The sequence below is a fragment of the Nothoprocta perdicaria genome, unplaced genomic scaffold (assembly GCF_003342845.1).
Source record: "Nothoprocta perdicaria isolate Ctin4 unplaced genomic scaffold, notPer1 scaffold_16, whole genome shotgun sequence".
Taxonomy (NCBI): domain Eukaryota; kingdom Metazoa; phylum Chordata; class Aves; order Tinamiformes; family Tinamidae; genus Nothoprocta; species Nothoprocta perdicaria.
The window spans coordinates 5780467-5806720 of NW_020454760.1; the positions used below are offsets into that span (position 1 = coordinate 5780467).

Genomic DNA, 26254 nt, shown 5'->3' on the forward strand with positions numbered 1-26254 from the left:
GAATTCTGCTAAGATTTAACCCATAGGTTCAAGTCCCATACACACTTCTACTGCTAAACTTTTACTGCTCCAGGATGTAAAATGGTTTGTATATTTGTAGGAACTGGAATGTGGCTTATCCCCATCACTCATATACATACAGATGGTTTGCTGCAAGGCAAACAGATTGTTCCTAATGTCACCTGTAAACTAAGTTTAAATACAGTTCTGTTTGAGTTTTATTAAATTCGTCATTCACACAGGGTTGGAAAATGAAATAATGCTGATACAGGAGTTTGTGTTTCAGAAATAGCTCCATTAAGACCTTTCGCCTTCTTGCTCGGTTCACCTATCAAGACCATAAGTTTTGATTATTTTTCTCCTCCTAAATCTCACTTTTCAAGGTCCTAAAGTAAAACAGAATTTACCTTTGCTTTCCAATTCTTATTACTAGTTATAAACAAACAACATATTCAAATTAAACACTGCTTTCAAAACACTTTTTTTTTTTTATAAAAGCTTTATTAAACATTCTGTGCATTTTAAAGAGCTTTTCAACCTTTAAAGAGTTCTCAATTATGCATTAACTTTCTTTATAAAATGAGGCTTGTAAACAAGTGCTATACAAAAAAGGTTTGAATCTCCCTAGGGTGGTAAGAGAAGCAGCCACTGTTCACTGGTAAATAGTGCAGACAATTGTTTCACTAACAACTCAAAACTATGTTAGCATCTGTATAGTAGATGCACTGCCTACAAGCCAGGATCAAGGAATCCTAACTCACCTTCTGATGCACAGGAGCTAAAGCCTGGCCTGCTTCGTGAAGGATGGAACAAACTGCACCACTTACCATGCCTAGAAATCAGTTCTGTACAACAGCGTGACACTAATAAGGAATTGCTGCCTTCTGTATCTACTTTTTCAATAACAAAATTTGTTTCTTTTGAAGTAGTTGCTTTCTAGAACAGGATCTTCTCCATATAAATTAGTTAAGGTTTTCTATGAAAGAAAGTGTAACTTGAAGCACTGAAAAAGCCAGATAGCTTAGCTAGGCTTCCATGTTACTAGAAGTTGTTTTAAACAGCCATCTCCATTTTGATAGGTGGATGGGGATTATAATCTTCAATCTGAAAGTCTTCTGCTTTAAAGTCACTGATGTCTTCAATCTTACGAAGAATTCTGAGTTTGGGGAACGGTCTTGGCTCCCTCTCAAGCTGAAATAAAAATATGTCCCAAGTTTACTGTACAAAGCTAAGATCTGGAGGCTGAGATTAAGGGTTGGCTGCTTCTGTAATTTCACAATTCAAGTTAGATCTCATTAGTCTCAATTCTGATTACACTATCCAGATTTTTCTCTCCTCCCTAGGAAGACTTAGACTCAAAAGAGAGAGAGGAAAAACTAAAGGATACCAGAGCATATTTATTAAGAGCAGCACCACAATTTTGAATTGGATTCCATGATGATTTAAGTGTGCACCGAACGTGTTGCCATTTCTAGTGGGGTTGTTGAAGCCCACACTAATGGCTGGTGCTTTGGGTGGTTTGGGACCAGACATATGATTCTGAACTTTCTGTCAGGCGAGGACATTCAGCCAACCTAAGCGTAGTCAAACAAAGTTCTGATTTTGAAGAAAATATAGCCATATTCAGCCAAGCACTAATTCTGATTAACTACTGTAAATTGATGTTACTCTTTACTAACACACTCCAAAGGTATTTTGTTTTACCCCTTATTAGGCAGGGTGGTTTTCTAAGGTTTTATAATGATGAAGTCAGAAGGGTGCAGGTTCTGGATCTTTGACTTAGACCTGGAGCAGCAGCAATCTGTCTGATTGTGCATATAATTCAAATACATTTCTACTACATTTCTGTCTTTACCAAGATTAGACGTAAGTTAAAGGCTAATATATTAGCCATTTCAAGTACTATGTCTATTAAGGAAGAAAGAGAAAGACAAACAAATTTGGATTTGCAAAATATTCAGAGTATCAAGTCTGATTGCAAAAGATAACTTTGTAGTGAATGAACACCAAGGAAGATACAAGAGTACAGAGAGAGGACACTAACTTGCACTTTCAGAGGTTCCACATGATTCAGATATATGTGAGCGTCTCCCAGGGTGTGTATGAACTCTCCAGGCTGAAGAGGAAGGAGATACATGAGGGTCTTCAAATAGTCAGCATTCAAAAAATAAAACATTACAATGCTTATAGCAGGTATTCTCTGCACTTACTGCAGAATTGCAACTTTTGTATTGATCTGGCTTATCAAGACATCCTTGCAAGCTCTCAAGGTCTCTCTCTTCCTGGACTAATGCACAATTAATGAATAATATATTTAATACCCTAACTTACAAAAGTATCTTTGAAATTCCACTAGGGTAATAGCAACTGTTACTGAATAGAGCACAAATAATGAGTTAACACAGATGGAAACAGATGAGGCACTGATGAGTTCAACTTTCCATTCCACAAATTTTCCAAGACTATGGTGTAGGACTTGCTGGCTTAAACTAAGCAACCTGACCACAAACTAGAGGCTGAAGAGTTTGTGGCAGTGCAACTCTCAGTCACAGGTTAGACCCCAAAGCACTTATGTAGCATCCACGTGGCTTTTGCAAGCTTGCAAGTTCTGCTACTTAGCAACCCTGAGCAATTTTAAGACCCCTTAGGTAAGTTTTATCAGCTATAAGCACATCTCTGATCAAAGTGCACACCAGCCCTTGGATACACCATGTTAAAATGATTTACACCTGACACTCAAAGAGTGGAACCATCAAAACCAGAAGAGGAAATAGCTAGGGGCAGAAGAACAGATGCATAACAGATATTATATTGAACTTCATTTCCCTTGGCCTAAGTCTTGTAAGTTATCTGCACTTGCTCTGAAGCTTGATTCTTCCTCACTTTCGGATTTGAGCAAAGTTCTCTTTAATGTTGTGGCTAATCGCAGCAGGATCAGGCCCTAAATGACCTTGCTAATGTAATTTAAGAATTCTCAAGAAAGGGATTTTTCACTTGCATAAGATTGCATGTAAATTATTCTGCCAGTTTATAAAATACAGCTATCCAGAGACAAGGCAGCAGCTGTTCGAGCACATAACAATTTACAAAAGGAAATGAAAAAAATATACCCAACTGAAATTACGGCAGGAAGTCATGTAGGCAGAATACTCCAACTACAATCTTGAAAGAAACCACTGACCTAACGTTCATTTCCAGTAAAAAAAAATCTGCTACAGAATTTTTAATAACTTGGTATGTTTAATAACCAATAACTTAGTATCATCATAACAACAAGTGCTTGGTTCAGATTTTTGGTTAAGTAAACCAGTGAAATAGGTCAATTTAGACAGACTCAGTTGAAAAGGTCTTGTGGATGTCCTGCCCACTTGCCCTGAATTCAAGAATTCCTACAGTGCTGAACACAACTGCCAATACAGACATGCAGCAGCTCATGTTAAATTCATGGGGCCCTTTCCTGCACATATTTCAGTACAGATGTTGAACTCCTATGTTGATTGCAGTTCTTCCTAAGCATGAGAGTCGATTTTTTAGCCCCTCACTGTTCAGACAGGATTAGGTAAAATGATTAACTAGCCCACCTACCTTTAGGCCTGTGACATGGGCTATCATGTATGTGAGCAGTGAATAGCTGGCAATATTGAAGGGCACTCCCAGCCCCATATCTCCAGACCTCTGATAGAGTTGGCAGGACAATTCACCATTTACAACATAAAACTGACAAAGAGCATGGCAAGGAGGCAAAGCCATCAGGGAAATATCTGAGGAATTGCAATACAGGAACAAAGAAGAAAACAAACAACATTAGTGAATCATAAATGTAAAAGATGCATAAACTGGATAATCACTGTATGAGATACAGCAGACACCAAAGTCAAACAGCACGACCATTCTCTTGCTATTTCTCTGTGTTTTTAGAAGCACCTGTTGCCTAAAGCAATGACTGGGTCATCACAGACTGTCTCCTGAGCTGCAGAAGCAGAAGAGTCATAGCAGATATTGCACACAATTGTGCCATAATGCTGCACAGCTTAGTTTTGCTCAGCTAGATGAACCAGTTCATTTCCCTAAAGGAAGACATTCCAAGTAAAATTATGCATGTACCCTGAAGCACTTCTGACTATTTCATCTTATTCTCTTCCTACGTAATATATCTTAAGTGCTTAATGAGGTAGAAAACTGACTAATAATCAGTGAAAAAAAAAAAACAGAAAACAAAATTGCTGAGTGTTTATCTACAAGTTTATCACAGCTAGGTAGGTAACCACTTAACCAGCTGCTGGTATCTGAGAACAGAATGTGCCATCCCCTTTTAGAGAAATTACTGGAAAATGCTGGGGCATCTTCTTTGCACACAGTTCTAGTAACGCTGCTAAAGTCAAACATTTTCTGACATTGGCTCTTGGCTGCCCTGCAAGGGGCAGCCCTACAGAGTAAACAGATATTTAGACAGCCTATTTCCAAGGAAAATGATTACAACTCAAATAATCTCTTTGTTCTCTACTTACAAGTATTTTTAAAGTTTATAATTGCACATATGGTTAAAACAGACCCATGCTGTTTTGTACGCTTTTTGTTGTTCCTTTTTAACCTTATTTTAATAAGGTGAATGGATGCTGAATCTACTATTCTTAAAAAGAAATTTTATGTCAAAGACAGTGATAGACACAAACATTCCTCACTTTAAGTTACAGAGAAAAACTTTGAAGCAATAAATTGTTAAGGTCTGAAGACAAGAATTAAATACAAGAGAGTATAGAGCTTATATTTGCTTAGATTTGCTCTCTGCAAAGAGCAAAGCCATCAACATGGAACAACTATTGACAACGAAATCATAGTTCAGCACACAGCAGGATAACATGTAACCACATGCACTCAAAATAAGCTCGCCAGTACCTTTTGGATTCCAAGCACACATAATGATTCTTCTGTCATCTGGATTATTTCGGATCGTTTCAATCACTTTTTGCAACTGATCAACTCCTTGGTTGGAGTAATCTGAAGAGAGAAACAAAGTAAGATCCGAGTTTGACAGAGTCAAGTTATTCTTTCTTTTTTCAAGCCCAGACTTTTTCCCACTGAAGTATGACACCCAAATGACATCCCCTGAACATTTTATCACAGTTTTGAATATGATATATTTATCAGTTGGTATTCTCCAAATGCAAGCTATTCTTTGCTGCTCTCCCTTTCAGTGTTCCCTAAGGTATTTATAGTATAACCTCAGCTCTTTGATGGGCTTCGAGCACTTGTAGCACTCACTGAAATGGGCCTGTTCCCACTGGAACCTTTTCTTCCTAGTCTCAACTGGAGAACTCTTAAGACAAAGAAAGAAGTGTGATAAAAACTACATGCCAGGAAACAAAACCCGAAATACAGAAGAATAACTGGAACAAGCCCACCACCTTATCACTCATAATGAGTTACTATCTAAACAGGACAAAAGTTGTGCTGGAATGGGAAACAAGGCATCTATGCTATAGTGTTACTTCTTTAATAAAAGAAATGTGGCAGTGCCAGAACTCTTAGTTCTTAGAGCTGCCACTCATAAGGCCACTTATGCAGGATAATTTCCCACAAAGTTCAAAGCCAGAAAGGAACTTTAATCACATAATATATATCGTAATACACATAGCAGTGTATTACATTTCCCACAGGTTCATTTTTCCATAGATTGGAAAAATCATTGTTTGACTGGGGTTGATTCCCCATAGGTTGATTTTTAGGCTCAATTTTTAATAGGCTCAATTAATTATATCAAAAATTCACTGGAATTAATAGAGTAGGTAGAATGAATTAGAGTTACTCTCAGTAACAGTCCTAAATTGTTATTCATTATTCTAACTCATGCCAGTGAATCAGCATTCTTGGCAACACAATTTTCACTAGGAACTTTTGTTGCAAAGCAAAAGCAAACTATGGTCACCCAAGCTGGCAAATAAGGTGGTGATACATAATTACCATCTCAGGGATTTCTTCTGCCAATAGCACTGTGCCAGAAAGCCTTTTTAGAGGGTTATGTTAGCTCCTGAAGCGAATTACCTATCCATGTTACTTAGTAATGTTACTTAGTAATGCTAAGGTAATTTATCTTGTTCATTTTTGCCAAATTATGTTACACTTCAGACTTTCTTAAATTCAGGAATGTCAAAAAAAATTAGTAAAGGTTTCTTGACTTGTCAGTTCTCCACTTGTGTTAGTATAAAACTATATTGTGGTAGCTGTTAGGATGCCCGTATAGCATCCAACTGTAATTAATCTCAACTTTGAGACTATATTGAACAAAAACAGGAGGAAAAAAATAGCCAAATATGCTATCAATCTACCCAGGTTAAAAATCACACCAATCAGACGGAAGCAATCCTGTAAATTCAGCCTCTCAAACAGGTAACTTATTTTGGCTTTTGATTCACAGCATGCCTTTAATACTCAAGACATCTCACCCAGAGACCTCTGAAAGAGAGGAATTACAGCCATCTGACAAAGTTTCAAAGGTGCTGTTTTTATGGCCTCACCTGTGTGCATATCTTTATATTCTGCCCCAAAGTGCCTCCATTGGAAACCATAAACAGGTCCCAAGTCACCCTCTTCTCTGTTGCAGAAACCCTGCTTATCCAGGAACTCACGCGACCCATTGGCATCCCAAATCTTCACACCCTTTGCAGAGAGTTCTTTGGCATTTGTAGAACCCTACAAAACACAGACAGTAAAAAATCATCACCAGATAGTGGCATGATTTGAAATACTTGAATCACACTTTAACAGCAAAGGCATTTCTTCACTTATACCAGAAAGCATGAACAGTCTGCCTGCTCGTGCACATGGACAGCATGCAACATGCTCTTGCTCATGGGCAGCAACAGCATGCACCATGTGCTAAACCTGGACTAAGATTTGAAGTGCCATCCTTCAAATCTTAGTCCAGGTTTAGCACATGGTGCATGTTGTTGCTGCCCATGAGCAAGAGCATGTTGCAGATGACACCAAGCTGGGTGGAGTGGCCGACACTCCAGAGGGCTGTGCTGCCATCCAGAGGGACCTGGACAGGCTGGAGAGTTGGGCAGAGAGGAACCTCATGAGGTTCAATAAGGACAAGTGCAGGGTCCTGCACCTGGGGAGGAATAACCCCAGGCACCAGGACAGATTAGGGGTCAACCTGCTGGAAAGCACCTCCACGGAGAGGGACCTGGGAGTCCTGGTTGACACTAAGTTAGCCATGAGTCAGCAGTGTGCCCTCGTGGCCAAGAAGGCCAATGGCATCCTGGCCTGCATCAGGAGGAGTGTTGCCAGCAGGTCAAGGGAGGTGATTCTGCCCCTCTACTCAGCTCTGGTGAGGCCGCACCTGGAGTACTGTGTGCAGTTCTGGGCACCCCAGTATAGGAGGGACGTGGAGCTTCTGGAGAGGGTCCAGAGAAGGGCAACCAGGATGATTAAGGGAATGGAACATCTCTCGTATGAAGAGAGGCTGAGTGAGCTGGGCCTGTTTTCTCTGGAGAAGAGACGGCTCAGAGGGGATATGATTAATGTGTATAAGTTCAGGAAGGGAGAATGCAGGGAGGAAGGCGACAAGCTGTTCTCACTGGTGGCCAGCGACAGGACGAGGGGTAATGGCCACAAGCTGAAGCATAAGAAGTTCCGTCTCCAGGTGAGGAGCAACTTCTTTACTGTTAGGGTGACAGAGCAGTGGCACAGGCTGCCCAGGGAGGTTGTGGAGTCTCCTACTCTGGAGGTCTTCAAAACCCGCCTGGATGCCACCCTGTGCCACATGCTGTAGGTGTGCCTGCTTGAGCAGGAAGGTTGGACTAGATGATCTGTAGAGGTCCTTTCCAACCTTAAATATTTCTGTGAATCTGTGAATCTGTGAATCCTCCTACTATTTAACTCACAGTTCTTCTAACCTTGCATCCTCAACAACAGTACAGACTCAGGTCAACTGTGGTGCATCAGTTTGTATACACATCTGCAGAGAACAAGACTGTACTTTTTGGATGAATAAAAGTAGAAAAACAAAAAGCTTACGGCCTTGACATGGACTTTCCAAGCCACCTATCCTAAATTTTAAGTGAGTGTTCTTAAAAGTCTTTTTGCTAAAAATGAAGAAATACCCAGAGAAATTTCATTTAGTTCTGCTCAAAGGACAAATCAGCACTCTCAAAAACCCAGCATAAAAAGCATTCAGCTCCAAGCAGCAAAAATGTGCATCTGAGCCCTGCTACCTATCAAATGCTTAGATGTAATCTTACCACACCAGTACTTGTCACAGCATGTCAAGGGACACATATGTCTGAATTTTACTGCTCTCATTATAGCTATGAGGTATGAAAATACTTTGCTACCAAAGAGCCTATTCTTTACATCAGTCTTCTTGCATCTGTGGTTCCTCACTGCCAGTTTTGGTTCAAATCAATACAGGCTATTTCAATATTAAAAAAGCAGGCAATTAAATTGCCCACGATCTACTTCATATCACTATTTCATATTCAAATATTAATAAAAGAGTCTTTAATGGGCTTTATATCTATGGGATACTGTTAAAAATGTAAAGTTTCAGAGTAGTTTCTTTAAAAAAAACCCAAAAGAATAAATATCCTTCTGCTCTGTAACAATGGGTGAGTCTTCAACAGGAGTGGAAAGTTTTGTAGATAATGTTAGATTTCCGCAAGCCTTAGAAATACCAGGTTGTTTTGCTTTCGTCTGCTTTGCTGTTCAGGCCGAGGCACCTGCAGTGCCCCTGCTGATCCGGATCAGTATCAGTGTCGGGCACGCGTGTGACCCAGCAGGGCCGGGAGGCGGCCGAGCAGCGCACCTTGATGAACCAGAGCAGCTCCTCCAGCACTCCTTTCCAGAAAACTCTCTTTGTTGTCAGCAGGGGAAACTGGTCTGGAAAACAGAGTTCCGGAGCGTCAGGGGTGACAAGTGGCACTTTGTCAGCGCGAACGGAGCCACGTTTGACTCTGCACGGCCTGAAAGCAGCCTGCACGTGAAGGAAGGACTGCACGGTGCCCTTATCCAGCCCAAGCAAGGCAGGAACCCGCTTCCTTTTCCCGGAGCCCGGCACGGTGGCAGATGGAGGCGGGTGAATGGTAACATGGATTTGCACAGCTCTGCCGTGAGGACATCCTGGTGTGCCATACAGGGGTAGCCGCAGGCTACGTGTGGCACACGGGGAACCTGCAGGCTTTGGGCGCAGGTTTGGTCAAGGCTGTTTCCCAAACACCCTTCCCACAGGCACGACAGGGGGTGCCAGGAAACGCGACCCCCAAGAGTACCAGCAAACGGGTCAGGGAGGGCCGGGGAGTCCCACAGCCCCAACGGTCACCCGTGCCTGGCTGTGACAGAGGGCAGAGGTCCCGGAAGATAAAGAGTAATAACCAAATTTTAAAAGAAACAAAGTTAAGGCCTCGCGCGCTGGTGGGGATTTCTACAGGGCGGCGAGAGGCCGAGGAGGCGGCAGGGGCGGGCGGGAAACGGGAGGCACGCAGCGCGGGCGGGAAACGCGCGGCCGCCGCCAGGGAAGATGGCGCCGCCCGCCAGCGCCGCGGGGCCGCCGCGCATCGCGGCAGCAGCGGGGGTCCCGGCCCGGCCCGTGGCGGCGCGGCGGAGCCGACCTCTGAGGCAGTATCGCGCCTGCATGCCGAAGACGGAGAGGGTGCCGGTGCCGGTGCGGTCCTCCTTCCTGTGGCCGTGCTGCAGGATGTGCCGCACCTGGCGCAGGTACTGCGCCTCGCCCGGCTCCCCCTCGGCCGGCATGGCGGCGGCGGCCAGGCGGAGGGAAGGGAAACCAAGGAGAAGGAGACAGAACTGCAACCGCCACCGCTGCTGCTGCCGCCGCTCGCGCTTTCCCGCCAAGGGCGCCGCGACGCCGCCTCCCTGCGCCCCGTCCCGCCCCGCGCCGCCGCACAAGGCGCCGCCGCCCGGCTGTGCTGGTCGGGGCCGCAGGGCGCCCCTCGGGGCGGAGCGGGCCCCGGCTCGGGCCCCGAGCCGTGCAGGCCCCTCTGGGATCCCTCCGGCCGTGCAGGCCCCTCTGGGATCCCTCCAGCTTGGGTGTCCCGTTGCCTCCCGCGCTGGACGGCCGGTGCCTCCTGAACCGCGCGTCCCCTCGGCGCATCCCCACAGGCAGTGCCTCCTGCACCCGTGTTTTTATACACACAGAACCAACGTACACATCACCCGTGGGTAGCGGTGTTTCCTTTTGCCGAGCTTCACCTTATCTCTACGGCTGTTTCAAGGTCTTTTTCAGCTCTGAACTGCATCCCCAGGGCTCCCAGCTCAGCATCACCTGCAGGGTCTGCAAGCGCGTGCGCTGCTCGCTCCTCTCTGAACATAAAACCTCCAAAGTTCAGTTACCTTAGAGACATTTAGCTTTCGGAGCCAGCTTTCTGCCACCGGGGTCACTGCGGGAGTTAAGAGTGTCCATCCGTCAAGATTTGGTTACCATAAGAAACATATATGTACAGCAAGTACGTATAGAGCAGGTACCTATAGTGCAGGTGTGTGTGATGGAGGATGAATAGAGGAGAGGGCTGAGGGTGCAAAGCACCACTTACTGCACACAAGAAAACACGTTTTCCCTAATAACCGTTCTTCTGGTGTAAACATGTACAGTTATTTTCTAAGTAGAAATTCAGGGAAAGGTATGGTGTAAGTATGGTTATTTTACTACGATAATAACTGGCACAAATGGTTTTGCATGCTTTGAAATGAATACACTGATTTAGCAAAGATACAATTGGAAATGGGAAGTACAAAATGTTATGTTTGCAAAGAAAAAGGTGCAATTTGAAATGGTTTTACTGCTTGCAAAGAATACCTAAAGGTGCCAGGCTTAGCGCATGAACCCAAGGACGCCCAGAGTTCTCCTTAACACTCAGAGATATGCCTATCCTTAACCTTTATTTTAATTGGTAGCTATCATTGAAGTTAATTGTACAATTTAGGAAAAATACACATCTTTCCTGATGAAAGGTGACACATTAACATATGACTCTGGATGTGAGCTGTGAATAAGAAATACCAAAGGCAAAAGATTGATGCATATTGAGAAAAGTCAGCTAACGTGCATGATAAATATCAAAAGCAACTCGAGGAAGCAATAGAACATTTTCTTTGGAAAATACCATGTTGCAAGCATGTTGATATCTGATTGATGTCAGGCTTAGCTGAATGTGCAATATCTGTGGGGAAGGATCTTACAAAGGTTTAAGAATGCACTTGAATTTAAACATACAAATAAGAATTATTTGCATGCTTATTATTTCCTTAAATCTTTGCAAAACCATGGCCATAGCTGGTTGTCAGAGAATAGCTAACATTCAACATGCCTAAACTTTTATTTAAACAAATTAATATTACAATAGGTTCAAGTTTGTTTTTCAGTTCAAGGATTGCTACAGTCTTGAATTGCTAACTTGTACATCACAATATTTACCAAGCAAAGTTTTATTTATATGCAACTATTTTAGCTGTAGATGTTTAACAATTAGCCATACATTGAACTTTGGAGCACTTCATCTAAAGAGAATATAATGAGTTTCAGGAAGACTTCACTCATCTTCTTCTCTAGAGGAAAAAAGATTTTTGATTAAATATTTTTGGACTAAAAAAAAAAACAATTTAGAAAAACAAGTATGCAGGAAATCTCCCACTGCCCTGCTAAAGAAATGCATACTACTTAAAAAAATCAGTATATTATTTTAAAATTTATGATTATTTTTCTCTTTTGTACAAAATATTCTTGTTTTTTTTTTATTTATTGCTTTGATTGTACATTCATATACCCCAAGCCATGTGCAAACTGAACATATAATGGTATTGTCATTTGCAAAATAATACAATTTACTTTTCTCTGGTGTAAGATGAGTACACAGATGGCTGACTGCAAAGGAGAGTCAGACAAAGACTGTCTAAAAATCATAATCAGATGAAGAGGATTAATAGTGTTATCATTAGGCCTTGAAGGTTAGTCTTAATGTGAATCAAAAGAGTATTTATTGCTCATAACAAATAACTTTGAAGGAAAACTGTAGAGACTGTGCTGCGCATTTTATATATTGAAAATATTGTACTTTTTAATATACATGTAATTTCACCAATATAAACCTAATCAAATTTAGTGGTGAGGCCTGTATTGTATGGTCCTCTTTTGTGGAAGAGATTTCTCTCAGCTGTTCAAAGATCATGAGTCTGACCTCAGAGAATTAAAGACAGTCAATTAAAAGCTACTGAAATTTTCACCAAATCCAATGACTCCTCAGAAGCAGAGAGGGACACTGCCGGGATCTGCCTGTATATCTCATGCCTGTTCCAGCTTTGGCCCCTTCCGAGAACCTGGAGCCACTGGAGCTGTGCTTCTGGGACCCGCTTACTCCCAAGAGGCTGGCAGTCCCCACAGCAGAGTAACGCCACCTGGACCTGTCCTGTCTTTTCTGCTGGTTCTCCAGGGGGTTAGAAAATACGAGGTGTTGTTTTCCCCTGCTGCTCTGCCTGGTTCTGCCCTAGTGACACTGCACAGAACCTGGAAACAGAGCACTGTTAATCTGAGCAGAGCACTAATGTGAACGTTTGATGGCAAAACAGCTCTTTCAAGTAACAATGATGATTTTAATTTTGTCCTCCTTCAAGCTTGAAGATAATATGAAGCACACCATTATCTAACCACCTGAAATAAAAAACATAATGCGATAAATCCAGACTACACTTGATTAAGGAACATAAAGACATGGTATCCAATGCCAGAGCTCTAGTCTGTGGTTGTGAGGTGATTCCTTGCTCATGGAATTTTTGTCATTGAATTATCTCATCCCAGATGTTCTTAAAAGATCAAAAGTTTCACATTTAAATAAGTTGCATCTTTTAATACTATCATGTCTGTGTTCTGCTGAGCATTTGTTTCAGTTTTCCATATCTCTTTTATCTATCTAGCTATCTGTTATCTATCTGTGTATCTATCAATCTATCTGTCTATCAGCTATGGGTCATTGATGAAGAAAGAGTCTTGAATATACTGTGACTGAATCCTGTTCCAGCTAAAATTTATTGCAATGTAAGCATCTTATATGAAGAATTATGTTCTCTATGAAAGAAGAAATGACTAACTTACCACTTAAAAATTCTGTTTATAAAGTTGCAATGCTTTCCCAGCTATGTATTCAATGAATTCAGCACTCTTTGGGTCTAGATTGGGAGGAACTTTAATGGTAAAAGTAGGTGAAGTCAGAATATTGACGTCTACCACTGTTTCATTTGTACCAGAAAGATCCCCAGGTACCACCTAGGAGAGAACAAATTAGTGCTTTATGTAATTCTTCCTCAATAAAAATGGTAGACCCAGTAGATATAAATAAAACTGATAGGACATCAGTATTTGAAGTACTAATTTTGAGGAATATTTTAAACTCTTCTGCTTTCATTAAATGACTTTCTTCTGAGAAGACTGCCTGAATTCATGCTAAAATTTATCATGATGTGTGAGAAGAGGTGACATGGTGCAGCAAGACCATATTAAAGATCTACATGTTAATATTTATACCAGAAGTTACTTTTATAAAGACTTTCTGGTCTCTTAGCAACAACTTGACTGTGATTTTCCACACTATTTTCAAGAGGAAGGTTGTATGGTTTAAATTAATGATTCTTTGTGTTTTTCTAAACCAAACTTAGTTTTATATCTTTGTTTTTCCAAATTATATCACTTGGACTCAGTTAGGAAATGTGCTTAAATATTCCTGTATTCCTGATTTTGCAATGCTTTTTTTGGTGGCTTGCAATCATTTTGTATTAAGTTCTTGTAGTAATAGCAATAAACTGGATTTCTGAGTTGTCCCTACTCCAGTAAAATCAATTGAAGTACCTTGGATATATTCTTTTGTGTGAGACAGAGTTAATCTTGATGTATTTACTGAAATATTGATAGGTGCCGTTTATGATATGCAGCTTCTACTGCAATAACCTGCATAACATATATTTTCTTGGAGTTCTGGAATATACAGCTATAGACATAGAGGTGGGTATACATTCAGTGTTTCAGTAAGGATATATTACTGATTGGCACAGTGCAGCTTATCAGAGAAGTCCATCTAAGGCCATTTAAACCTGCTAGTGTCAATTTACTTTGGTTACACAGAGATTCAAGTTAACCGATCAGACATTCATTAGACTAAAAGGATTTAAAGGAAAATAGTTTCTAATCTCTGGAGTTTCATCTCATTGAGGGATTATCAAGCATACATAAAATCAACCTGAGTAGGAACTTTATGGTCTAAAGACCAAAAAATAAACATACACAGACATTTACAGTCTACGAAGAATGTATTAAGGATAACATTGTGCAATAGCTCCTTTTGGTAGATAACATTTACCTTAACTATATTGAAAATGTTTTCTGGTCCGATGGTCGTGTTGGATAATTCAGACACCCACCCAAATCTTTCTTTCATTTTGTTCAGCAAGAAGGAAGTGTCTTCTGTGTGGCGCTGAACCATCTGGAGAATCTGCTCGTACTGCTCACCCGAGAGATTAACCAGCTTAAAGGCTTCATCAAACTTTATGTGCAGTTCAGGAACATTTGGGCAATCTGTTTAGAGAGACAACGAGCATGATGACTGTGGGAAAGTATTATGTCTTGCACTTGGGCTTGTCTATCTGAAGCACAGAAGCCTACATTTAAAAGAAAATCTAGAAAGGGAGTATAGTTTTGTTTTGATTTAAATAATGCTGACAAAAGGAAGAATAATTCTTATTGACACCTTTTGGTGGATTTAGTGACTAAATGGATTAATTATCTCATTTGCTCTATTATGATGATTTACCAAGTAATCTGGGATCTATGCCATATCTCATGGCAATTGGTTTTCTGGTATGCAAATAAGAACTCATGATTGTTACATTTAATGACTTCTCTGTTTCTTTATACTGGTTTTTTTTATTGCTGGTGCTGCTTTGTCAGTTCATAGGTACAAGAAAGGCTGTAGTGTATGCTGTTAGCATTGCTGTTGAGTACTAAGGCTTAATTAATAGACATTAGTGTGTGACTAGCAACATCTGCTGCTAACTTCTGCACTAGGCAGGATCAATTACTAGCATGTCTCCTACTTCTGTGTAGGATGGCACTGTAGGAAGGAACTTCCCTCTTTGGGCCTACAGGAATATGTTAACAACTGAGTTATACTGACACTATGTGGAGACAGGGAGAAAAGGTAATTGAAATCATCTGGAATGACCAAGTGTTTGAATCCACAACTACAGTAAAAATTCAGCAGCTGAAAGATAATTCCCAGCATATGGAAACAGCACAGTGCAAAATGAGAGCATCAAAATCTACAATTGAATGGCCAAAACATTACAGAAATAAGTGTGAAAACTAATTACCGTGCAAAAGATTATCTTGACATTTCTGACATCTCTCATGGAACTGCAGGCATCCTGATGAATTTTCATGGAGGTCTTTGCATAGAGTTCTTCGATGCCCAGATACAATGTTTGAGAACATGCCACTTCGATCAGAATCTAGAGTGAAGATACAGTATTTTTAGAATGACACTAAGCTTAAGATCTTGCTAAGTTTACTTGTTCGTTGCTTATCCTTTGTATTAGAACATAACTTTTTGCCCTGAAACCAAAACATCTGGCAGAAATCTCAAATAATACAAATGTTGAAAAGTAGAAATTAAGAAAAGATAAAAATCCAGTTTTCTTTCAAGGAATTCATGTTGCTATGGCATATTCCCCGTTAGAGGCAAACCAGTGTATTCCCCCTTAATAGCCAAACAATTACTAATATTATTACACATTACTTCCACAACATGTGAGTTCTGGTGAGACCTTTTTGACCTTTAGAAATGAAGATGTTTCAGACCTGAACAACTAGATGAAAGCATAGCACCATAGCACATTTCTGAGGTAACATCGTGATAGCAGAATAATTAAAAATCACTGTAGTAGTATAGCTTAGCTTTAGATTTCCTGACTGCTGTAAAGACAGACTGTATCCCCTACCCCTCCATTTCATTGCATATCAGGCACCAGCGTATATTTGAATATTTGAATGATTGTTTTTCCATTTTCATGAGTAATGTATGAAGATAAAGTTTTGTGCATTCTAAAAGCTGGCCAAGGAGTATTTCTTCTATCCATTGAGAGCTATCATCTGAAACCAAAGTTATGCCCAGAATTTGCCTGGCTATTGGAAAATCTAATGACTGGTTTCTATTTGATTGATACATGACTTTGTTTCCATGACTTTGTTCCTGGACTTGTAGCTGCCTGGCAGAGCTGAATATCTTGCTTTTGGTAAGGACAGGGATATGCCTTGACATTTCACAGAATTACCCTGTTTCTTTTCGAATGAGAGGGCATGCCAATATGATAAGATACATGTCTTCCTGACAGATGCTGACATCACATCTGTCAGTCAGCCTTATGGAAACTTACATGTCACGAATGCAAGAGCTTTGTAGGAACTCCTAAAATCACATCGGGAATTGTGAGAAGCAAACTGTGTAACACCAGTAAGTCTCAGTGCAATATCTCTAGCATTCCTAAGAGATTTCTACCTTTTAATTTAACTAATACATTTATGCTTGACCCATGCCTTTTGAATGGAGAAACCTCCAGAGATTCCGCAATGTATCTTACACTAACACACCACAAACCAAATCATTAACCATAGTTTAGCAATCCTGTGAAGTTTATATCATTGACAGTGAAGGTTTTTTTCATGTCTTCTGACACACTTGCCTTTGATTTGTTCTGGCAAATGTCTTCTATTATCTGTGTATCCATCAAACACTTCAGTAATCACCTCGGTGACACCTTCAAATACTGTTTTGCTGAAATCAAAAACTGCCTGCAGGAACCCAGGTATGCCCCAGTCTTTCTGCAAGCCAACATTTCTATTAGTATCCTCAGGGAAAGCAGGTATGCTGAGGGACTCATTTAAGTCTAGATCAGACATGAAATATGTTTGGAAAGACTGGTCAAATTCCTTTTGCATCTGCTTGAAAAAAACAAAACTTCTGTCAAATATTGAGCCCATATCTGATAATAACTGGCTAAATAAACCTTCCATTTTTACTAGCTGAGCATCTTCTTTCTCAGGCTTTTCATTAAACTGTATATCTTTTCCTTTATCCTCATGAAACATAAACATGATTGTGGGTATTTTCTTCAAAAAATCTTCAACCTGTGTGTAAAAAAGAGATAGATCAGCTGCCAGACAAATTACCAGTTTTTCATCTCTCAAAGAAATGTCTCTAAATACTTTTTTTCAAATACATATATAAGTAATGCACTTTCAATATCCGAAGTACAAATCACAGCATATTCTCTAAAGTAACTTAAGACACTAGAGTGGAAGTGCATTTAATCTAAATCTTTTGCTCCAAAGCAGATCTGGAGTAAAAGAGTTGCCAGCTGGCCTTTAATCTGTTGAATCTCAGAGTTAGTACTGGCATGGGGGCTTTATCCAAGCAACAACTTGGACTTTGTCTTGGAAACATTTCTGCGGTAATTGTGTGGCAATGGGGAGAACAGAAGGCAATTGTTCTCGTGCTGCTCTGTAAACACCCAGGCCTCTCACACCAGCGGCCAAGAGATCCAATTCTTGTGCAAACTGAAACCAATTAACATCAGCAAAAGAGCAGCTCAGAGTCTGTGGCTTGATGACTGAGGGCTTTAGTGACAATTCTCATCTCTGGAGTTCCCTTTCCTTAGAAGCACTTGGTGCCTCAGGAGGCTACCTACACCTGGGCACATACAGCGCTTTGTGGAGCCACCCTGCTTATGACATTAGGAAATCAGAAAGTGTTAAGAAACATGTTGCCAAACACATAAGCATGGGTGTGTACTTACAAAAATTAAATATATATATATATATATCAGATCATGTACGTGACCTGATCCACAATGCAGCACTCACATGAACAGATTAACAGTTTTGGCAGACCTAAGGGGAAGGTAGACCATGAAGCTACCATGCAGGAGTAGCTTATGTCAACATTGCCCTGGTGCCTCTGTGTCAATAGCCACAGCTGTTCTCTTGGCCTTCCTTCCTTCCTTCCTTCCTTCCTTCCTTCCTTCCTTCCTTCCTTCCTTCCTTCCTTCCTTCCTTCCTTCCTTCCTTCCTTCCTTCCTTCCTNCTTCCTTCCTTCCTTCCTTCCTTCCTTCCTTCCCTCCTTCCCTCCTTCCTTCCTTCCTTCCTTCCTTCCCTCCTTCCCTCCTTCCTTCCTTCCTTCCTATTAACATCCAAACACATTTCTCACTTCAAACTGAAAAAGTGAGTGCTTCAACTAAACCATTTAGTTCACTGCTGAAGTTATTAAGAGGGTGAAAGGCAGTGCAGTATATACATTTTATTGCATTGATTTCAACCTGCCATTCACAGAGCTATGAAAATCCAAGAGATACTTCTGAGGAATGCTTGAAAGGTATCTAAAAAGCTAAAGGTATCACCAATGGGTGTAAATTTAATACATTCTATGCTTTTATTTGGATAATTTTAGGAATTTGGATAAATCTTAAGCACCTTTATTCCAAGGCTTCTCATTTATGAAATGTACTATGTTTAAGCTCTGAGTTCTTTTTTTTCAGTGCCAGAGACATTCTTGCCTATTTTAGCCAAGAAATAGTAAAGAGTAGTACTGTAAACTCATCTAAGGATGTGAAAGCTTGGTAGGTGGGGTAAAATTTCAGTAATTATGCAGGATCTGTAGATCCTCCTTTCCCCTCCCCCCCAAAAAAATGCGATTACAATTTTGGTAAAACTTTTAGTAAAAATGTACAACCCAAGAAAGCATATAGGGGATATCTCCTCTGCTAACAGGGTTTTTTTTTCTGTTAACAACAATAAAACATGTTAAAATTATTTTTTGTTTAAAGAGCAGACATGAAATAAGATAAGCACAGGAAAGACTGATGTTTTATATGTATGGTGTATATGGTGGGGTTTTTTCATGCGATTTTGCTAACTATATCTACAATTCTAACTCATTTTTCAGAAGGAATGTAAGGAATCTCTCTGGTATTTTTTATAAACAATTATTGAACATCTTAATGTAAGTCATACTTACATAAGATACATCATTGTGTATGTGGAGAGGCTCCACTGGAGTCAGGGGAATACTCAGTTTCCAAGGAGTCACACCAGGGTGCAACAGAACTGATTTTAGCTCAGTGTTCAGTGAATAAAATCAAGTGTAATCAATTCCATATAACTTCACCTTTCCAAACCACTAAATCAAATTCATTTTGATAACATCATATAAATGCTGGAGCCAGTTATTGAGAAAATCAGATGTGCCCTCTATAAAACTGCTAAATGAATTCCAGAGTATTTCCCAAATACAAAATTTCTCCCTACCTTTCTCTTAAATGTTGATAAACCACGTCTGCAAGTTGTATAAAACCTCATGCACGTGCTTTCTAAACAGGATTTGCATTCATCCCATACATTTTTCAAGGATACTTGACATTGTTTTTCTTCTTCTTCTAACCTTTCCTTTACTTCATCCATAAGTCGCAGAGCTTCCTAAATAAGAAAAAAAAAATGTTGATTTCATTTTTCAGGTTCATATGGTAAATATTTATCCCAGTGTTGATCACCCATTTTGACTTTTTATAGTTCCTTTTTTTTTTTAATCCATAACCATGGGCAGGTTATTTCCTTAGTTGCAATCACATATGGAGGGAAATGAAAATTGAAAAATTGCTCATGGTATACTTTTCTACTGTCTTTTTCAGAGAAAGCAGCCTTAAAAAGCAAGCAGATCCCTATAGCTTACTTTCTGTGCAAGAAGCACTTTAGTCTCTCCAAGGTCAAGTGCACAACTCTGCAACTCTCATCTTTTCCATATATCATGTCTGCTGCATTCATATGTTCCATTAATGCCTCTTTTTACAGTTTTTCTCCATTTTTAAACAGGCCAGTGTTTTATGAGACTAAGTCCTTGCCATACACAAATTCTTTCTCAGAAATATGTAAAATTTTCCCTTGTTTTGGACTATGGAAGACCGTAGTAAAGAGTTTTCTTCCCGGTGGTGTAGACCTGTGAGAACTCCTTCCACCCTGAATGGGGCAGTACGCATTTTACAAAGCCTCTTCTAATTACTGGGTTATTCTTCATTAGGTATTGCACAAAGCTAAGCCGTGATTAGAAGGGGCAGTAGGGTAAACAAGAGAATGTAAAGACAGAAAAGTTCTTCACTTAAATTGGCCATCATGACCTTCTTTTGCAAGTACCAGGACACGTTTTAATTCTTTCAAGTGTCCCAATATTTGTAAGTATGACATAAACTTTTTAATTAGTTTGTTTTATTCCGTTCTGTCAGCATTTCATTTCAGTGGAGAATAAGGCTTACAGAAAAATGCTGTCAGAGTGTGCTTAGTGGCAATAGTAATTCTGGTATTCACAGACCACATTTAATTGCTTTATGAACCCTAGTGGCAGAGAGTAAGTTCTATGTAAATAAAATCATCCAGTCAGAACTAACAACAGAGAAGCAAAGATGTTAGAAAGCTGTCAGGTACATTACTGTCTTGTTAATGCATATAGTCCAAAGATGTGGGCTCAAAGTGGATTTTTCCATCAAGTTAATTGAAAGTAATAGTTAGGATTTTTTTTCCTTTTTTTTTTTTTTTTTTTTAATATATTCTGTGTCTACTTCTCAGGATATAAGCAATTCCCTTGTTCCCCTGTACTTCTGCAGCCCATGATAATTTGTGAGGTTTGATCTTTTCTTTCTGAAAGTCTGAAGCCTGCAAAGCAATCTGGGCAGTGTCCTGTGCTTCATAAGGGCGGGTGGAGCTGAGCTACTGAACCTTCTGCGCTAAACATTTTGGGTAGTTACTTGCAGTTGCCTGAGTCAGAATTCATTGAAGCAAGCAATAAATGAGTAAAATATGATGCTTCATTCAGCATGGAGCTGTCACGGCAGCTCTGGCTTGTGGACATTACATACTGAAGTTCTCTCTCCAGAGTAAGGTTTGAACCCACATTAAGAATTTAATGGCTCCTTTTGCTGTAGATCTTCCTTATTATGGGCATGGTCACCATCAGCCTGACTATGTCTAAGCCCTTCCTTCACAATTGCAGGATAAAAAGAGAAAGCTCAGATCACGGTCAGTGGTGTCAGATAATGTTTTCTACCCTAAGAGTGTGGAGGAGCTGATGGAAGGCAAATGTTAACCCAGGGTATCAAAACTGTGTTTTGTTAAGTACTCATCCTCTAGTTGCATTTTGTTAGATAGATTAGACATTTGACCACAGTGGATATTGGCAATATGTGTCTTGGTTAGAAGGTTATGTTTTTCAGTGAAAATGGAAACCATTCATCTCTAGCTTTTGGAAGGGCCACATGCAATTAGGAAAAGGTGACAGTGAGATAAGCAGCACTGTTGTTTAGTGCCTCGGTAGGTGAAGGTCTTTGGAAGCAAATGCTCTTTTTAAAGAAAGTGACAACATAAACTCATAAATACAAAATATAAATATAAACTTCCTAAATGCCGATATTCAGATTTATGATAGGCTTAGATAGGATGTCTGTTGTCTCAACTTCTGCTTCTAGGACACAAGGGCTGAGGAGGTGTATAGAGCTGTGGCAGGAGGTTTCTATGCTAGTCACTGCAAAGGGTAGAAGCAAACAAAGATTTCATGTTGCTCCTGGCTTTGCTGTGACCACATAAAGAGACATATACTGTTCAGAGTATGTATACAATATGTTTTACATTACTGCAGAAAGAGTTCTCTTCTGGACTGCTTATTGGCCTAAGTACCATAGTGTTTGATTTTTGATTACAAATAGTCACAACTTCATAAAAGAAAATCAGATGTGCTTCAGTTACCTTTTTTTCCTCACTGCTCTTTTTCAAGGTTTTCATCAGATCTACATGTTTATCTTCATTTCTTTCCATCATTATTTTCATCTGCTTAATACCAGTCAAAGCTTTCTTTACCTCCTCATCCACATATTTCTCTCCAACTTCAGATAATACTGAAAAAGTCAAATTGCAAAGTGACTTAATCAGATTTTGAAACTAGCACAAATTGTCACGCGCTGAAAATAAAAAAAAAGCAAAGCAGCTGAGGTACAGAGCAAAACCTTAAGATAGTGAACACTGAAACATGGAGCCAAGAGAATTTATATCAGAGCCTTTGCCATTGATCGGTTGTGTATACTAATCCTCAACTGCCCTATTTCAGATTACAGGATCACAGAACAGTTGAATTTCAAAGGGACTCCTGCAGATTGTTTTGTCCAACCCCTCTGCTCCATGTATGGTCAACTAGAGCAGGTTGCTCAGGACCTCATCTAGCTGGGTTTCAGATGTCTCCAAGGGTTATTTTTCAGTTCCCTACTGGCATGTCCTCTAAAGTCTTACTTCAATTATTTGTAATAGCCACCTTTTCCAGTTAAGTATATCATTATATATTAAAAAATGCATTTGTAAAAGTTATTAAAATGAGCTAAATAAGTCAAAATTTTGGATGACATTTTGTTTTCAGTTTGTACTCTGCAATCTGTGAAGGACTGACAAGTATATGAAAACTCTGTAAATACTCTTTTTTTTTTTTTNTTTTTTTTTTTTTTTCCTTTTTTCTTGCCTCCTTGCTGTGTATGTGGATGCTTTGCTTCAGCAGGAATGGCCCATGGTTTCTAATCCTCAGACATGACAGTGGATCCCCTTGACTCCAACAAGGCCCCTGTGTGTAACTCAGGTGCAGAGCAGCAAGCCCCAGATGCTCCTAGCACAGCACCAATAAGAAATGCAAACGTACCCTTCAGGTTTTCCCAGAGATTGATTTCCTCCTGCTTTGTCGGTGCACACTGATGACCATTCAGCCATATCACGTATATTGTAAATAACCAAGAGTACTTCATGTTCTCTCTGTTGATACAGTTAAATGTCAACATTTTCATGATGGATTTCAAATGCCTAGGTGTAATAGTTACTAAGTATAACACAAGTGTCTGTGCTTTCCACTTTTGTTACGGTTTCTGTGAGCTAAAATAGGTACCTAAACACTACTGTTAGTGAAAAGCCATGAAAAAGCAGTCTGAGATAATTTATAACATATCAGTTCATACTGACTAGACAATTCTGTTGAGTAACACAGTGGTATCATAGAAGCAGGATATATATCTATAAAACTGGGGACATATGCAGCTTAGTTTACCTCTTTTTTACATTGCGAAATAAACATACATACTGATTTCATAGTAAGCAACTGTGACTTTTTTATGTTAGTTCATGATACAAATTTATATATGCTAGACATTGTTACCAAATTTACAGAAGAAAATTCCTAGAATGTTATTTCTTTCCAAAATAAATCTTTTTTTTTTTTTTAATAAATAAACACATTAGCAATTGTAAGAAATTCCTACAGAATAATGGAAATACATTCTAGTTACTTTATTTTCCTTTCAAGAACAGTTAGATGAGAGATGTTTGTATTTTATAAATCACACACCTGTGCTTTATAGTCCTCACCTGATTAAGTGAACACAGTATTTACATTCCTAGCCAGGAGAGCCTTCCAGAAGACACAGTTACCAGTTGCATAGGTACACACAAATTAAGAATCTAGATTTATTTATAGACAGGATTTACTTCTAGATTTACTTGCTCACTGTACTTTTTACATATATAGCAAAGCATCAATTAACTTTGTAAGTAAATACAAGCAAATTACCAACGAAAAGTAAAAAATAAAAAAAAAAGAACATATTTACCATTAATATGAAACACCTCCTCTGTAAAATTGTTCCCAGCGTCAGGAAGGAATCAGACTATGTTCTGATCTAATTGCTGTGAGTGTCAGGGATTTTAGCATGTTCTACTTATCTGATGACAAGGTACTTAATCCTATTAACAGGACGTTTTGTCATTAGGCTAGAGGATTTCTGTGTGTTTGGGACTTCACGCTCATCCGTATAAACCAAACCACTAGGGGGAGCATAATAGAACGAAATGTGGGTCTTTTTCCCTGTAGTCACTTTTTTTTTTTTTTTCATAATAGCTCTTCAATCAATCTTGATTTTTACTTAGGGAGACATCTGCAGCTCATGTTATTAAGGAAATTATTACAATTAGTTTGGCTAAAATTAGCTTTCAACATTTAATCTCTTCAGTCTAATTATAATTTGCTATTAAAAACACTGAATTACATAACAATCTTCTCATATACCTTCTGAAGTTACAAAAGTCACAAGATTTCAGTCCAGATACAGGCCTGCATCTGAACAGAGTCTGAAATGAGATAAGGAGTTTTTGGTATTCTAAACATTATTGAACTCCTGGTGATTGTTAACGATTTTCTTCAGTTAATCCATGTGTATGCATGCAATATGTCTGGAATATGAACTTGCATGAATTTTTAGATGTCCTGAAGTGAAATATTTAAATGATAACAGATGGCTGATGTAAAATACACCCAATATTGTTATTATGTCATATTCTATCTTGAGATATTCAGCAATAACAATCTCTTGAGGTCAAACAGAGGATGTCTGTAGCTCCTGGTGTGTAAGATTAGTTTTAAAATATTAAGTAGAGTTCAGAATTGGTAACTACAAGTCCTCAATTCCTTTGAAAATCCAGTTTGACAGATACAAGTTAAGATAGCTTGATTCTTTTTCTAAAAATGGTGGGGTTTAGGGGTAATATGTTTTTTGGTTTGAATTGCAGGTTTACTGAAATGTTGCCAACTTGTCAACCAAGTTTAATTACTACAGAAAACTCTTCAAGTGCTTTATTTTTGTGAGAATACCAAGAAAAGAGGCCTCACTGCTCTTAGCCAGCAGTAGCCTTAGCAGACTATCTGTTAAGCAACTCTGGGGCTTGGGCTGAAATAAGAGGGTAAATCTCTCTTGATGACGCTGCTCGGGCCTTATGCTTGGCTCAAGATAGATAGTAAATGGAAAATATATTTGTACAAAAGAAGAGATCAGGAGCAGACACTTCTGAAATGCATATGATTAGCCTACATATGTAATAAATCATAACAAAGACATCACTGCATATATATTGGGGGAAAAAAAAAGGTGGAAAGAGTTTAAAAATAGTTTCTGTAAAATAGACTTTTGGCAAGATATTAATAAATTCAGACTGAAATAAATGTAATGATTCAGATACACATTAAGCTTTTAACCTAACTGAACTTTAATGATGTGAGTTGTAGATGGTCTGTGGAGTTTCCTGCAGTCCCATTGGATGACCTCCCCAAGTGTATAACATTTTTTTGTACTGCGACTTCTCCTTTTTTGTTGATCCATTCCACCTGGCAGGATTAAGCATCAAGAAATATGTTGAAATGGAATTTCCTGTGTTATACATCAGCTGTAGGTTTTCTTTCTTTTTTTTTTTTTCCTAGCTATATGTTTATATAATTATTTGCTGTTTGAAAGAGTTGTTTCCTACTATGTATTTTCACATTTCTATCTGAGACAGGCTAGTTGTATAATGAATGAGGTCAAAAATACCTATACATATTTACAGACTCTATGAGTCATGCAGTGCTGTATATTGACATTAAGACTCTTAATACTCAATGAAATAGTTACCAGTTCTACAGAATCGTAAGTAGCTTTATTTGTAGGTATATCATTAGTTCCTCCGCTTTCATTTAAAATGAAATCCTAGCAGTGGCTTATTGTGTGGAGATTTATGGCTAGTCCTAAGCACGCACAAAACTTTGCTAAAAAAATAGTTCGGTTCATAAGGCAACAGGAATGGAAGTTATGTCCTCTTGAGTGTAAACCTTTACATGGCTTCTACTTTTTCTTTATTTCCAAGGCTATTGGAGCCCTCCTTCAGTTTGCATTCAGCCTGTCCCCGATCTTCATCTGAGTAGCAGCAGTTAGGAACCAAGGCTCCCTCCTTAGTCCAGAGAGACAAGCCCCAAAGATGCTCTAAATCATGCTGGAAGTCATATGACTAAGGAGCTTACGCAAGGTAAGCTGTAGTTAGCCTAAGCTACATATCATGTGAAAGAGACAAAACTAATTGTAGAAAACTAATTGTAACTGTAATTGTAACGGGCTGGCCCATTCACACAGAGTTGTGAAGCGACCAGCAAAGATAAGAGCTGAGCTTTCACAAGTAGCACAGCTATGTTGTCGTGACACCAAACCCATGCTCATAAATCCCACAGCTCAGTGCCAAGGCAATAGAGTTATAGTCTGAAGGTAGGTCAGGCAGAGCCAGACCAGGGTTGTCTGCGCTGTGCTCCACATGAACATGAAACCAACCAAAGGCATG

At 39.4% G+C, this 26254-nt stretch overlaps 2 protein-coding genes across 2 annotated transcripts; both read right to left on the reverse strand.

The window, feature by feature from the left end:
• Nucleotides 1-604: 604 nt before the first annotated feature.
• Nucleotides 605-9804, reverse strand: TYMS (thymidylate synthetase). The gene is made up of 7 exons (XM_026035497.1): nt 9609-9804; nt 8807-8880; nt 6516-6690; nt 4897-4998; nt 3586-3761; nt 2045-2116; nt 605-1191 (listed from the first exon to the last, which is right to left on the reverse strand). Exons 1-7 carry the CDS (start codon nt 9748-9750, stop codon nt 1054-1056), a joined length of 879 nt encoding a protein of 292 aa, XP_025891282.1. The 5' UTR covers nt 9751-9804; the 3' UTR covers nt 605-1053.
• Nucleotides 9805-11379: 1575 nt separating this feature from the next.
• Nucleotides 11380-22872, reverse strand: CLUL1 (clusterin like 1). Its single transcript, XM_026035446.1, has 8 exons — nt 22770-22872; nt 21836-21984; nt 19355-19522; nt 16729-17179; nt 15367-15504; nt 14358-14572; nt 13100-13270; nt 11380-11559 (listed from the first exon to the last, which is right to left on the reverse strand). Exons 1-7 carry the CDS (start codon nt 22870-22872, stop codon nt 13103-13105), a joined length of 1392 nt encoding a protein of 463 aa, XP_025891231.1. The 3' UTR covers nt 11380-11559; nt 13100-13102.
• Between the last annotated feature and the right edge of the window lie 3382 nt (nt 22873-26254).

Bases quoted from the DNA above. Each gene is read 5' to 3' on its own strand.
- CLUL1 (XM_026035446.1), bottom strand. From the start codon at position 22,872: ATGAAGTACTCTTGGTTATTTACAATATACGTGATATGGCTGAATGGT. The intron at 14,573-15,366 runs GTAATTAGTTTT...CTCTCTAAACAG, and splicing joins TCAAGATAATCTTTTGCACG to ATTGCCCAAATGTTCCTGAA. The intron at 13,271-14,357 runs GTAAATGTTATC...GTTCTCTCCTAG, and splicing joins ACATTTTCAATATAGTTAAG to GTGGTACCTGGGGATCTTTC.
- TYMS (XM_026035497.1), bottom strand. From the start codon at position 9,750: ATGCCGGCCGAGGGGGAGCCGGGCGAGGCGCAGTACCTGCGCCAGGTG. The intron at 4,999-6,515 runs GTGAGGCCATAA...TTCTCTCTTCAG, and splicing joins ATATAAAGATATGCACACAG to ATTACTCCAACCAAGGAGTT. The intron at 1,192-2,044 runs GTTAGTGTCCTC...TTTTTATTTCAG, and splicing joins TGGAACCTCTGAAAGTGCAA to CTTGAGAGGGAGCCAAGACC.